This window comes from Monodelphis domestica, chromosome 5 (assembly GCF_027887165.1).
Source record: "Monodelphis domestica isolate mMonDom1 chromosome 5, mMonDom1.pri, whole genome shotgun sequence".
Lineage (NCBI taxonomy): Eukaryota > Metazoa > Chordata > Mammalia > Didelphimorphia > Didelphidae > Monodelphis > Monodelphis domestica.
In genome coordinates this window covers 277,586,253-277,602,132 of record NC_077231.1, presented here as the reverse complement: position 1 = coordinate 277,602,132, position 15,880 = coordinate 277,586,253, and the positions used below count along the sequence as shown (strand labels likewise).

At 36.0% G+C, this 15,880-nt stretch overlaps 1 protein-coding gene across 1 annotated transcript in view; it reads left to right on the top strand.

Annotated features, from left to right (window-relative positions):
- Positions 1–15,880, top strand: part of CDK6 (cyclin dependent kinase 6) — a 278,423-nt gene that overhangs the window by 189,961 nt on the left and 72,582 nt on the right. Inside the window, exon 4 of the mRNA XM_056800208.1 lies at positions 10,643–10,752. Within this exon, the coding sequence (XP_056656186.1) occupies positions 10,643–10,752 (110 nt within the window). The remainder of the gene's footprint in view (positions 1–10,642; positions 10,753–15,880) is intronic.

Sequence of the window (15,880 nt, the reverse complement as noted above, 5' to 3'; positions counted from 1 at the left end):
ACTGGGTATCCCAAAAGTGTTAGTGCACTTACAGGCTTTAGTATTTTTAAGTGCATTAAGATTTTGAGGACACCCTTTCTTTCGTTATTAGTTTGTTATCTCCCCTGTTAATTAGATTGTGAGCCCTATAAGAACTGGTACAATCTTTCTACCTTTCAATGTCTGACACACAGCAGACCCTTAATAAAAAGCTTAACTTGATTCCCTGTGTGATCCCAGGCCAAGTTTTTCTCTGAACCTCAGTTTCTTCATTTGTAAATTGGGGATATAAATAGCACAAGATTGAGGGGAAGATCAGCTGAGGTTATTCTTATGTATGATATACATGATTTAAGTATGATATACATGAGTTATTATTATGGTTGTGATTTTCCCATTTTTCTTGTCTTTTTTTCAGTGAGGTTCAGATACAAGTCTTCCCAGGACAAGTTGTTGTCTTACCTGTTGCCTGGTCTTTTATATTCTAAAGACAGGTGGATAAAATAACTGCTTTTTGTAATAGAATAGAAGCATTAGGATGTAAGGTCATCCTTTATTTTTTGTTTATTTTTTTATTTGGAAAATTTTTTAAATTAATTAATTTAGACTATTTTTCCATGGTTACATGATTCATATTCTTTCCCTCCCCTCCCCCTGCCCCCATCCTATAGCCAACAAGCAATTCCACTGGGTTTTACATGTATTTCCACATTATTGATATTTGCACTAGGGTGATCACTTAGAGTCTACATCCCAATCATATCCCCCTCAACCCATGTGGTCAAGCTGTTGTTTTTCTTCTGTGTTTCTGCTCCCACAGTTTGGATGTGGATAGTGTTCTTTCTCATAGATCCCTCAGAATTGTCCTGGATCATTGCAATGCTGCTAGTAGAGAAGTCCATTACATTCAATTGTACCACAGTGTATCAGTCTCAGTGTATAATGATTTCCTGGTTCTGCTCCTCTCACTCTGCATCACTTCCTGGAGGTCATTCCAGTCTCCATGGAATTCCTCCACTTTATTATTCCTTTTAGCACAATAGTATTCCATCATCAACACACACCACAATTTGTTCAGCCATTCCCCAATTGAAGGGCATCCCCTCGTTTTCCAATTTTTGGCCACCACAAAGAGCGCAGCTATGAATATTTTTGTCCAAGTATTTTTCCTTATTATCTCTTTGGGGTACAAACCCAGCAGTGCTATGGCTGGATTAAAGGGCAGACAGTCTTTTAGCGCCCTTTGGGCATAGTTCCAAATTGTCCTCCATAATGGTTGGATCAATTCACAATTCCACCAGCAATGAATTAATGTCCCCACTTTGCGACATCCCCTCCAGCATTCATTACTTTCCTTTGCTGTCATGTTAGCCAATCTGCTAGGTGTGAGGTGATACCTCAGAGTTGTTTTGATTTGCATCTCTCTGATTATAAGAGATTTAGAACACTTTTTCATGTGCTTATTAAGAGTTTTGATTTCTTAAGTTCATCCTTTGTAACATAACTGAAGGCATTCTTAGTATACTAATTCCAGCAGCAGAATGGATTACAGGAATGATACATATGTTCTTCTGTTACCCTGGGATGTACATTTCTCCTCTCAGGTACTAAGTCCCAACTTTTGAAATGGATTTTTGTTCCATGTAGCTTAAAGATTGTTTGCTTTAAAAAAAAATGTTTACCTTCTGTCTTAGTATCAATTCTAAGTCAGAAGAATGGCAGTGGCTAAATGGATTTACCCAGGGTCACAAAGGTAGGAAATGCCTATGGCCAGATTTGAACATTTGTGAATGTTAATTGTTTTAAACATTTTCTAGATTTGATTGTAGATTGCCAGTAAGTCTCTTATTTAGCCATTCCTTTCTTATTGATAACTTCTTGCCCAATGTGTGTCACCTTCATCCTTGGATTCAATTTACCTCTAGAATTCTTATTATTACTATTACTTAATAGATATTTATTATCATCTTTTCATCTTAATTATATCCTTCAAATGTTCACACCTCAGATATTAATAATCAAATATTTTCAGATATTGATATTCATGTTTTTGATGTTTTTATTCTGTTGCTCTAACACCTTAAAACACTGTGAAAAATCTTTCGGTCGTCCGTCACCCGAAAAACCATAATCCTTTTTAATGAAATCAATGAATGACCTTTGTAAGAAATAGACAGAGAAAAACTTCATGGCACATTTGGAATGATCAATCAGGAACTTTTTAAAGCACCCATTGTATGTCAAGTACTGTACTTGATGCCAGGGTTATGAATTTAATCTAAAAGACAATTTTCCTTACCTAGGTCACTCTCTAAAACTACTAATTAGAAATAAACATTAATGTAGTTCTTATTTTGTTGTTGTTAAGTCATTTGTTGTCCAACTCTTCATGACCCCATTTGGGGCTTTTAAAACATTAAAAAAAATTTTTTTTAATTTTAATAACAAATTTCCATATAAGTTTTCCAAAGGTGTATGGTCCAAATTCTATCCCTCCCTTCTTCCCCACTCCCTCCTGGAGCTGGAAAGCAATTCAGTCTGGTTTATACATGTATTATCACACAAAACATTTTAATATTATTCATTTTTTAAAATAAATAATCTTACAAAACCAAAACCCCAAAGCATATATGCAAATATTTGAAAAGTCATATGCTTTCATGAGCATTCTTTCTCCAACAGTTCTTTCTCTGGAGGTGGATAGCTTTGTCATAAATTTTGTCATTTTGTTTGTCATAAATCCTTCAGAATTGTCCTGGATCACTGTGTAACTTTTTGTAGTAAAGTCTATCTCATTTGATCGTTCCACAACATTACTCTTACTGTGTACAGTGTTTTCCAGGTTCTGCTTGTTTCACTCTGCATCAGTTCATATAGGCCTTTCCAGCTCTTTCTGAAATCACCCTGTTCACCATTCTTTATAGCACAATATATTCCATCACAATTGTATACCACAATTTGTTCAGCCGTTCCCCAACTAAAGGACATTCCTTTAGCTTTCAATTCTATCATATTGGCCAATATAATAGGTGTGAGGAGTACAGAATTGTTTTATTTTACATTTCTCTAATTGAGATTTAGAACATTTTTTCATGCCATTATTGATAGCTTTCATTTCTTCATCTGAAAACTGCTTATTCATATCCTTTAACCATTTATCAACTGGGGAATTTATCAACTGGGACTTGGATTCTTACAAATTTGACTTAGTTCTTTATATATTTGAGAAATGAGACTTATAAAAATTTTTCTCAGCTTGTTTTCTTTATAATCTTGGTTGCGTTGGTTTTGTTTGTACAAAACCTTTTTTAATTTACTATAATCAAAGTTATTCATTTTATATCTTATAATGTTCTCCATTTCTTATTTGGTTATAAATTCTTTCCTTTTCCATTGATCTGACAGGTAAACCATTCTGTGTTCCCATTTTGGGGTTTTCTCAGCAAAGATACTAAAGTGCTTTGCCATTTTCTCTTTGAGCCCATTTTACAAATGAGGAAACTGAGACAAACATGATTAAATGACTTCCCCAGGGTTGTATAGCTAGGAAGTAACTGAGGTCAGATTTGAACTCAGGAAGATAAGTCTTTCTGACTTTGCTTCCAGGGCTTTATTCACAGTTAATTAGGATCTGAATGGGAATCAGTTTCTGAAAGCTATCCAGTCCAACTTTGGGTACATATCATTTATCCTTCTCCAAGTCCTCTTATAATGATGAACTTAGATTGTTCTAACAAGGCACTTCCACTTGGAAGGAGCTCTGATCATTATGAAATCTCCCCTCCATTGAGTTGAAATCTTCTTTCTCGCAGTTTCAACCTACTTTTGCCCTCTGGGACCAAGCAAATCTAGTCAAATTCCCACTCACCTCCAATTGTAGCTCTTTGGATAGAGGGTAATCAACCACTTGTTGAATATGTTGAAGTAGAGGTACCTTTGGGTCATGTTATACTAGATGCCCATTAAGATCCGTTTCAGCTTTAAAATTCTGTAGTTCTATAATCTTCATCCTTCTCTTCTTAGGCTGAACATTCCTATTTCCTTCAACCAATTTTCATATTGCCTGTTTCTGAGACCCTTCATAGTCATGCCTTCTAATAGCTATCCTATTAGTGTACTTTCCAAAATATAGTTCAGAATAGTAATGAACGCAATATACAATTCCCCTGGCACATATTAAGTGTTTAATAATTTGTTCATTGATTGATTGGTTTCCACATTATTATGTTGCCTCAGGTTGAACATACATATTACTACAATAACAACATGGTTTCCTTTCAAAGACTGCTGACTCATCAAGCTTGTCCCATCCTGTGATTTTGCAACTGATTTTTAATGATCTCTTAAATCTATTAAATTAAAAAAAAAAAAAAACAAGAAATTTGTTATGTCTTCCTGAAATCCAATTACATACACTATCAACTGTGTTCTCCTGTTGAACTGTCTAGTTATCTTATTTTAAAAGGTAGGGGGTTGACTTCAGCATGACTTCTGGATGAACTGATCAATACCAGGCTTTAGTGATCATTGTTTTCCTCATAATCCAGCCCTTTAATAATATAATCCATAATTTTCTGTTTAACTTCACTGATTTATAATTCATCTACAGTATTATTATTAAAAGTCACTTTTGTCATAGTGGTCATCCAGTTTATCTTGCAAATATTGGCATTATGTATAGCAGAAATACTATAAATATCTGTTAATCAAATTATATACTATACCCATTGCTTCATGTCATATGCTTTCTAAAAATTTTAGAATTTATCATCAGGACTTTCCCCAGTATCCCTAATATTTCTTGTCCCAGAGTACCATCTCATATAACAAATGGTGCGATGTTGTTTGTGGGATCTAAAAGAATAGGAAAAAAGTCAAAAACTCTGAAAACACATGCAATATTCAACATCTTTGGAGCTCCCACCTCCATGAAAGGATGAGGTGGAAAGTGTCATGCTTTTTAAATTGTTGTATTCTTATTTAAAATTAATGTATTTTGATTTTGTAGGCATCTTCAGAATTGGCAGTTATATAATCAACTTGCTGAATGTGGAGATAAATATCTAATTAAATTGAATAAGAATGCTAAATTAAACTGAGCCGAAGGACATAGTGATAGTTGACTGAAGTCTGAACAATTTTGGATCACAGATTTAGAGCTGAAATGGATTTCAAAGACCTTCTAGTCTAGCACCTTAATTTCTGACCCAAATTCATGAATTTGGTTCTCATTTTGGCCCCACATATGCCCCTGGATAGAAGGCAAAATGGCTAGAAACATAAATGAGATACTAAGGACTGTCTATCACCACTCTGACACAGCTGTTTTCCATTTGGGAACCAGTGCTGGCTGCCAGGAGCTGTCCAAGGCTGAACCTCATTTGGAGGAGAAAGGAGGGTAGAGTTAGTATGGAGTGCTTGCAAATTTTGTTGTGTAGGATCTTACTTGGGACTTCTTGTGGATCAAACACAAACCTTCTTGGACTCCTGTTTGGCTGAAAGTATGTGTGTGTCTTGGTGTGCTTATACTCTAGACTGGCCTTTCACTTTGTTTCTTGCCTGTCCCTTATATCTCGTTAATGTTTTATTGCCAAATTATCCTCGTAGTCCCCAAAACAATTTTCTGTGTTAGGCTTTCATGCCCATTATTTAAAAAGCTATCTCAGTTGTTCTTTTGCTTCTCTGAGATCATTAAGAGAAAGTTTTCTGCTGCAAGGGCTTCCCTGCCCCAGCTAGTCTGGGTCCTCTAAGCCCATGCCCACCAGGCTTCAACCACAGCCATGGATGACTATCAAGCAAAGCTGCAGATTAGTTCTAAAACTGAACTAAAGTTATTAAGTGAGATTCATGGGTTGGTATCATTCTACAGCTAGATTTGAAGTGTAGAAACTAAACTAGGAAATAGCTCATCTATGTTCTTAAGATTGTAAAAATGGAGATTTTTGAACCCTAGTTTTCAATCCCCAGAAGTCCTTGGTATTTCCCAGAATTCCCTATAATCTCACCTGTGTCTCCATGTAGGTGAGATCACAATTGGTATTTAACTGGCAGTAATGCCTACCACGCTCTCTTGTCTTCCACTGCAATGATGTAGCAAGTGTAGCAAGTAAGCTGTGCGTGGGGATTTTGAATCTGCTAATCAGCCATGGGCACATAGTTTTTATTTTGTGTTTTCTTTAATCCTTGATTGCTAATGATCCTTAATAAACCTCATAAAATATAATAATTTTATTACTAGATATAATTTAATTTTTACAAGATACATATTTCAAAAGTCACTAGGGCATCCATTAATAAACCTTCATTAAATGCCTATTGTTTTCCAGGTACCATGATAAACACCGCAAAATAAGCAAGGGTTTGTTGTTTGGTTGTTTTGTTTTTTGTTTTTTTTTTTTAAGATACACTGAAACCTTGTAAGTTCAATTAAACTTGTTTATTCTGTCTAATAAATAAAATCTGTGTCTTTGGTTGTTTGTCTAGAGCTATTTTGAATGATTAACATGAAAGTTAAGAAAATATCCTTGGCAGCAGGAGTAAGCATCACTGATTAAAGACTTGATGACAAAGAAGAGAGCGCTTCATTTAAACTTACTATGAGAGGAAGTCAGTGCTGCATTGGCTTTATTGGGACCATGAAAGGATTGTACACTCAGAATGCTTAAGAATATTAACTTTTGACCCGCCCTCAGATTACCTTCCATTTATATTATTTGTATATTTGTATGTGGTCTCCCTTGGAATGTGAATTCTATGAGGGCAGGGTATGTCTTTCTTTGTAACCTCCATTCTTGGTCCAGTACATGACACATGGTATGTAAAGATAATTTTAGGGTTGTGTCTTAAAATTTAAATTAATTGGTTGCCAGAGGAAAATCCCAAATAAAATACCCAAGTCAAGTCTGGAAATTTATGGTAATTTTAATTACTTTAGACAGAAGGATTTAAGGAAAAAGAGGAAAGAGGATATAGGATTTCTCCCACCTGGCCTGTGCCAGGGGGAGTTCAATATCTCTGCACTGGGTTTCTGAAGGAGATTATAGGCTTTTAAGAGGATAAAGTTTGGAAAGTAAAGGAAGGAAAACTCAGCCAGAAACTCACCACCTAACTGGACAATAGCTTATAGCCATGCCAAGATGCCGAAAGGCCCAGCACGCTGCCACCAGCCAACTCTCTGCCGCCAAAGGTACCGGAGAGAGGAAGTGATATGAAATATATAGACATTTTACTCTTGTGTCCCCTCCTCTAAATTTTCACATCTACCAATCATATCAGAGCCTTTTCTCCAGGACTGCCCATTCTTTAGTTCTCATCTTCTTTGATTAGATTATATCTTTTGAGTTACTTAACACTTCTTTGTTAAGTTTACCTTTTGTTAGTTATTTAACCTTTATAATTACTTAACACCTTTTTGAATTAAGATCTAAAAACAGACTTAGCTTAAAATTCTAGCTTCACTAAAAAGTAAGAACTAAGTACCTTCATTGTTCAATCAGGAAATTACAGTTTCATCTTCTCCATAAAGTAAGATCTAAGTAGAGTGGAGTAATTTAAAGTTCACAGGTATGGCACTGAAACATTTGTTTTCTGACTAACCAAAAAAAAAAAATCACAATTCTTTTCATCCCCTAAGATCTAACTGGTGCAACTCTTCATGACCCTCTTTGGGGTTTTCTTAGCAAAGATAGTTTGCTATTTCCTTCACCAGCTCATTTGACAGATAAGGAGACTGGGGCAAACAAGGTTAAGTGACTTGTCCAGGAGAACACTGCTCATAAGTGTCTGAGTCTATTTTTGAACTCAGGAAGATGAGTCTTCCCAATTCCAAACCCAGTGCTTTCTAGCCATTGAAGCACCTTTGCTGTTTTGAGAGGCTTATCATCAATCTCATACTCTGTCTCATAATATTAATCATAATCCATCCACACCTTGCCATCCTGTGTGATTCTTTAATAGTTCTTCCCTGTAATATAGTGGAGATCCTCCCTATCTCTTGAAAGGCATAGACTGATCATTGGAACTCAAGAGCTTTCCATCAGTATCTCTCACTATATATAGTTTGAAGCAGCTTTTCCAGTAATACATGTCTCCACTGCAATCCCAGCAGAGATGGAACTCAGTAAAATAAATTGAATTTTAGGTATGAATGAAATCTTAAGCTGAATTAAGAAAAGAATGGTTCCTGAAAGAATGAAGAGGATAATCCAACTGTACTAAGCCCATTTAGATCCCACCTGGAAATAGTGTGTCCATGGGTAGACATTGCATCTTAGGATATTACAAAATTCGACAGTGACTACATTAGAAAGTGACAAAGGTAGTGTGAAGGGTTTTGAGGTCGTGCCATCTAAGCTTCAAATAAAGGAATCCGTATGGGAGTGATGAGTCTAGAAATAAAAAAAACTTAAAGGGATGCATTTGGTGGCTACTTTTATGTATTTCAAAGGTTCTTGTGTAGATGGGTCAGGCTTGTTCTTTATCCTACAGCATGGAACTAGAAATTAGGGGACCAGGATGCAATGGTAGAGTCCAGGTTAGCGTTAGAGAAAACTCCTTTGGGATTTGTTAATTTGTCTATAAGTCGAATAAGCTCTTTCTGGAGGTAATGGTCTCTCCCTTAGTTAACCACATTTGGATTGTTGTAGAGGGAATTCTTGTTGAGTTACAGATTGAACAAGGTGGCCTTTGCCATCCCTTTTAAGAGGGTGTGAATTGCATTTGGGATGATTGGCACCCAAGTTTGACCAGTTAAACTGTGGACATTCTGAATAACTTGACATTTTTACTCACTTCCAACAAATACATTTACTCATTTTGAGTAGCATTTGTTTAACATCCAATAGTATCTCACCAGTACCCTACTGTACTAATTAACAGTTCTTCTAAGATGGCAGCCTTTTCAGTACCAAAAGAATCTTCGTAAAGCATGGATTTGACTTTGCTGCTCCCTGGCTTACAATCTGTTGCCTTTCCAGATATTTCACCTTTCTGCCTTCCTGCCTTTGCTCAGGCTCTTCCCCTAACCCTAAAATTTATTCCTGCTCCTCTTCCTCCAATCATCCTTAGCTCCAGTTCTACTCCTTTTAGGAAGACTCTTCTCATCACACTTCATTTTCAAATTCTCTTGTACTGACTTTTCTGTGAAATATTAGACACCCGGTAGAATGTAAAGTCCTTCAGGACTACAACTGTTTTTGGCTTGTGCCTTTGCTTGTAATGGGCACTTAATAAATGCTTGAATTTAATGGAATTGGATAAAGATGAAAGGCAAATAGGAAATGGTTAGAGCTAGTGTATTTTCCTTTCCCATAAATTTTGAGTGATTATTGGTCATTTTAAATTCATAATTTAATATTTTAAAATATCATTTAAAGTGACTCAATAGATTGAGAGTCAGGCCTAAAGATAGGAAGTCCTGGGTTCAAATGTGGACTCAGATACTTCCCAGCTGTGTGACTGTGGGTAAGTCACTTAACCCCCATTGCCTAGCCCTTACCACTCTTCTGCCTTGGAACCAATACACAGTATTTATTAAATAAAATAAAAAATAAAGTATCATTTAAAAAAAACACTGTCAAGTTTATTTGGTCCTATGTGATTTTTAAATATATGTTAATGTTTTATTAGGAAGCGGGGCAGTTAGATGGCTCGGTAAACTGAGAGCCAGGCCTGGGGATGGGAATTATGTGACCCTAGAAATCACTTAAACCCCATTGCCTGACACTTAGCACTTTTCTGCCTTGATATCAATGCGTAGTATTTTAAGACAAAAGGTAAGGGTTTTAAATAGATACACACATGTATTTTATGAAGCAAATATATTTTCTCTTCTGTCTGGTATTGGAACATTTATACCCTCTTTTGAATGGCATTATCCAAATCCTAAAATGTTCTTTTATGTCCAGGATACTTTAGGCATTTTTTCACTTGCAGCCAGAAAAATAATAGGGCTTTTCCAAATCCTTTTCAAACCTTTGATTCCATTATTTTCTAAACCAGGACTAAAATAATCTCACAGTTTAACATGTTTTCTCTTTTTGAGCTTACTTTCCCCAAGCAGAATACTGCCATGGAAACGAGTGCCAGGTTTAGAATCACAGGACTGGAGTTCAAAGCTTGACTCTGCTATTTATTACCTTTATGACCTCTCTTAGCTTCAGTCTACTTTTCTTTAAAATGAGATAATTAAACTAGATCTCTCAAAGTATGATCCTGTACTTTCCAATTTCTAAAGCCATCCCTTCTCTACTGATCTGCCACTCTCTAGATGACATTTCTAGTGATTTTAATTTTTTTTTAAACTGATTTGGAGAAAAGGGCCCCAAAAGTCAATAGAAAATTTAGGGGGTTTTTTTCTTCTAAAATTCCTTATATCATCTTATTGTCCTGAGTCCGCAGCAGAATCTGAGATAAGGATTAAATCAGTCCGTCAGCCTTCATTAAGTGCCTACTGTGTGGCAGACACTATGCCAAGAGCCGTAAAGTTGAGCCTTTTTTGATTTCTTTGTATCTGTGAAAAATTCCTCTTTGCCTTCCTCTTTTGCTCTGAAAGGTTTTATAGGGATTCTTTCTTCCTTGAATCTTGGTATCAACTAAAATGGGACATTGGCACCAAAGGAAATACTTGCTTTCTACTTCATGTCTTTTCTTCTGTCTTTTGTAGGTCGTCACTTTGTGGTACAGAGCACCCGAAGTCTTGCTTCAGTCCAGTTATGCTACTCCAGTGGACCTATGGAGCGTCGGCTGCATATTTGCAGAAATGTTTCGTCGAAAGTAAGAGCAACTATTATATGACTTATTTTACCCAAAAGGAGGGTCTGAGTCCCTAACTGAGAAAGTCAGGAAATTGGGTTGTTTCCATTTATCCCCTCTGGGATCAAACAGAACAGCCCCAATCTCTCTTAACCTTTTCTTCTCCCAACTGAACACACCTAGTCTTCCTATGACATGGTCTAAAGGTCCTTCTCCATCCTGCTTGCCCTCCAGTTTGTAATCTTTCCTTATTAGGCAGTGCAGACTCTTTGCTATTCAACAAACATTTATTAAAACCTTACTGTGTATAAGGCACACATGCTTGGCTCTGGGGTTACAAAAACAAATGAAAAAGAAAATGTTCATGTCCTTAAGAAGCTTACATTCCACTGGGGATACAGATGTAAACAGATAAATAAATGCAAGATGATTTAAGACAGGAGGTCAAGAAACATTTCCCTTGGAGGTCACACTTGAAGGAAGATGATATTTCTAAGGAGGAGAGGTAGGGAAGGAGTGCCCCACCAGAGATGAGGGGCATCCTGTTCAAGGACCAGGAAGTGAGGGATGGAACAGCAATTCCAACAAATAGGCAAGTTTGGGGAATGATGAGGAACAAGTTCAGGAAGATACATTAAAGGCCAGATTGTAAAGGGACTTAAAACACCAGGTTGCATGGTATTTTATCCTAAAGGGAATAAAGAACTATAGAGATTAAACGAGAGAGAGAGAGAGAGAGAGAGAGAGAGAGAGAGAGAGAGAGAGAGAGAGAGAGCCCATTTTTGAAGAGATATTTAATCTATGCTATGTAGACGTTAAAATAGAAATGAAAAAATTTAGAAGCAGGAAGACCAATTAGAAGTCTATTGCTATAATCCATTTGAAAGATGATTTGGGGGTGGGGGGAGGCAGAGAGAAAGAGAATACTAACATCACAAAAGCTGATGGAAGAGCGAATTTTCAGGAGGGAGTGATCAGCAATGTCATAAGTAGGGAGGTCAAGAAGAATGAGAACTAAGAAATGGGCCACCATGTTGAATGATGTGGTTGGAGAATGATTAACTAGTTTGTGAATGTAACAGTACTGCTATGCTATAAGAAACAGAAAGAATTCAGAGAAGAATGGGAGCACTTCATTGAACTGATGAGTTGTGACCTGAACAGAACCAAGAAAAAATAGATAAAATAACTACAATAATGTTAAATGGCAAGAACCAAAAACAAAATTGAACAGAGTATAATCATGATGACCAAGCTTGGCCCTGGAGAATAGTAGAGCAACTGTACATCTCTCTCTTCATCACAGAGATGGGGAAGTTGGGATCTACAATATGGCATATTTTATGACATCTTTTCCATTTTATTTTTTTTCTTAAGCACCAAAAAATGGATTTGTCTATATTCATATAGTAGAACAAAATAAGGTTTTTTAAATATTATTTGCTTTTCTTTTATAAGTATATATAGTAAGTTCTTAGAGTAGCTTTTCAAAGCAGTTTTGGATATCTACACCTCTTTCAGATTTTCCTTCTCTTATAAAAAGATGCCTCAATGAACCTCTTTTTTATTTATTTGCTTTTAATTGCGTATATTCTCATATATGTTTAATATGTTGGTTACTTTTGTTTTGAATTGCTTTTTTCCCCTTCTTTTTTAAAATCTTATAGTAAGTTCATAGAGTAGCTTTTCAAAGCAGTTTTGGATATCTACACCTCTTTCAGGTTTTCCTTCTCTTATAAAAAGATGCCTTAATGAACCTCTTTTTATTTATTTGCTTTTAATTGCGTATATTCTCATATATGTTTAATATGTTGGTTACTTTTGTTTTGAATTGCTTTTTTCCCCTTCTTTTTTAAAATCTTATAGTAAGTTCATAGAGTAGCTTTTCAAAGCAGTTTTGGATATCTACACCTCTTTCAGGTTTTCCTTCTCTTATAAAAAGATGCCTTAATGAACCTCTTTTTATTTATTTGCTTTTAATTGCGTATATTCTCATATATGTTTAATATGTTGGTTACTTTTGTTTTGAATTGCTTTTTTCCCCTTCTTTTTTAAAATCTTTGTCCCAAGGGATGACTTTATGGGTCACAAATGGGTGAAAAAAAAATTTAGAAATAAACAATAGGAGGAAAAGGAACAGAGGAAAGGAATGAGTGAATATTACCAAAAAACCAAAGGCTAAAAGAAAAGGTTAGATTCAGTTGCCTTTTGGTGTCATACTAGATTTCAAAGGATTTAACAGTGAGGAAAAACAAAGAATTGGAGATGAATGTAGATGGCTATTTTTTTGAAGTTTTGACTATGAAATGAAAGAGAGTTATAAAATGATAAGGAAGCAATGGTATGCTAAGATGAAGGATGCTTTTTTTTTTTTAATGATCCTATTTAACCTCTTACGGTGGAGACGTGAGCATACTTATAAGCAACAAGGATTGAGGTCATTGATAACAATTCACTGAAGAGAGAAGGGTCAGAAAGAATGATAAGTTCCGTGCTCCTGAAGGAGATGGAAAATGATGAGATTAAAGGTACAGGGAAAAGGATTACTTTTTACAATTAGAATAGCCACCTTCCTTCTCAGTCTAAATGAAAAAATAGTGGTAAGGTTGATATTGAGTGGTTTGGCATATAAAATAGAGAAGAAGAAGCTCAACATGAATGGCTTTTATTCTTTCTGTAGCAACATTATAGAGGGAAAAGTGAATAGGAGACTTAAAGAAAAAATTTGGGTTAGATGCTATGAGGAGTATAGGAGAGAATCAATCAGAAAGGAATAAAACGGTTATTGTGCAATAATAAGAACCCATTTGAACTTTGATATAAATTTTTAGTGGATTCAGTTAGCAAAGTTGTGGAGTGTCTTCCATTTGCTTTTAGTAAGACATGAGTGGAAGGTATTTATGGGGGAGGGGGGTAATCCAGGCCTATCATTTTGCAGAACATGAATGGTGTCAGAATGGGCCAAGGGGACTTAAAGGGCAAAAGACAATGTATAAATAGTTAACTAGAATTGTGACCCAAAAGGGGAATTTGATTGTGCTGGATCATGAAAGGGAAGTTATGGATGATTATGAGGCATGGTGTGGTTACATACATTTTTAATGTCAGAAAGTGCCACATGTAGGAATTAATTCTTGTGATATCACCTATGTTAGTGTAAAGCCCTAAAACGTTTGATATTCAGTAACAAATAATTTTCAAAATGAATCAGAGGAAGCAGGTTTTTTCAAACTTGTATGTGGTTTTAAAAAAATTCTCCCCACCATGTTTAATATATCCTTTCTTTCCATTCTCTTTTATTTTTGCTTTCATTTCCATAGGAAAAAATACCAATTGGGAAAGTTTTTACAATGTGCTAATTCTTGGGTGCTCTTCTTATAATACGGTAGCCATTAGAGGTAATTGACTAAGAAAAGAGAAGGGATCACAAACTTATGCAGAGTGTAAACCAAATAAGGTAATCCAGCGATCCCTGGTATTTGGAGTAAGTCACAGTGCAGCTCCTTCCTATTTGAATATCCATAGGAAAAAAATGGATCAGGGTCTAGAACCAGTGGAAAGGAGAAAGTCATCCAGACCATAAACACTTATTAAGCACCTACTATGTGCTAGGCACAGTGCTCAGTGTGATGGCATGGTATGCCAATAGAAGCAAGAGTCCAGGACTGTGACTAGTAATTTATCAAACTCTTTTAGCTTGAATATGAACCACTATAAAGACAGTCAGGTAGCACAGTGGATAGAATACTAGTTCTAGAGTCAGGAAGACCTGAGTTCAAATCTGGCCTCGGACATTTAACAGCAATGAGACCCTGAGCAAGTCACTTTTAACTTCCTCACTTGTAAGTTGAGGTTAATAGAAGCACCTACTTTCCTGGCTTATTGCAAGGACAAAACGAGATAATATTTGTAAAGCAGTACTTTACTAATATTATCTGATCTTCACAACAACTCTGGGAGGTAGGCACTATTGTCTCTATTTTACAATAAAAGAAACTGAGGCAAAGAAATGACTTGACTAGGATCACATAGCTAGGAAGTATTTGCGGTTGTATTTGTATTCAGGTCTTTCTGATTCTAGGTTTAGCCCTTAGAATCATCTGGTCCAACCCCTCATAGAAACTAAAGCCTAGAGTAGTAAAGTTACTTATCAGTCACACTGGTAGTTGGTGTCAGAATTGGGATTTCATTCCAGGGCCTCCAACTCAAAATCTATTGCTTTCTACCATACTGCTCTACCTTTTAAGTGCCTCTAAACTGGAGGTCCTTTACCATTCACTGCTTTCATTCTGTTTCATATTTATGAAAGCATGCCAGAAGTATCCACTTTTGGACAATTTGCCAAAAGTATAAGTCTTTGTAACTGTGGGAGTCTCTTCATTTTCACTGGTCACTTTAAAAGGAAGGATAAAAGCTACATTAGATGTCACCAGTTCAGAGGAAACAGCAATAATTCCTTCATGCCCTGCAATTCCCTTTTTTAAATTAGCTGTATAGTATGCCATATTCTGACTAGAACACCCACTCTCATTTAGTTCTGTTTTTTTATCTTTATAACTTATTTAAAAGGTCCAGAAGGGCATCCATTCTTTGCTCTTGGAAATCGTAACAATGGCCCAGGGCCAAAAGCAATAAATTTCTGATTTAAAATAATTTGTGAGAGAGGAGATGGCTAGAGGAAAGTGACCTGGAGATATGAGGTATTGAAAAACTGGCTATCACATACAAAATGGCAGAAGAACCATTTCGAAATTAGCAAAAAAGTTCTGTAAGATCAAATCAGATTCCCAAGGGCATTTTGGGTAGAAATAGCTTCAGAGCTATAGGAAAAATAAGACAGTGTAGCCATTGTTTTCTCTGTGCATGTGGCATCATCTCAGTGCCACCCATGTTTTAATACCTGTGTTCTTTATTACCTCTGTATTTTTGGTTACACAGAGAAAAGTACTTTACTCAAGGTTAGATAATGTGATATCAAAGCTATCCCTATGGGGTATACCCACAATTAAGTCCCTCTATGTTCTTAGGCACACTCACCACCACCTCCCCAATTCTTCATATTTTTGTTGTTACCTTTCAGTTTTACAGTACACTCATTTCTTCTGACTCCTCTCTCTCTTGAGCCTTTTTTTTTTGTTAATGACAAAAA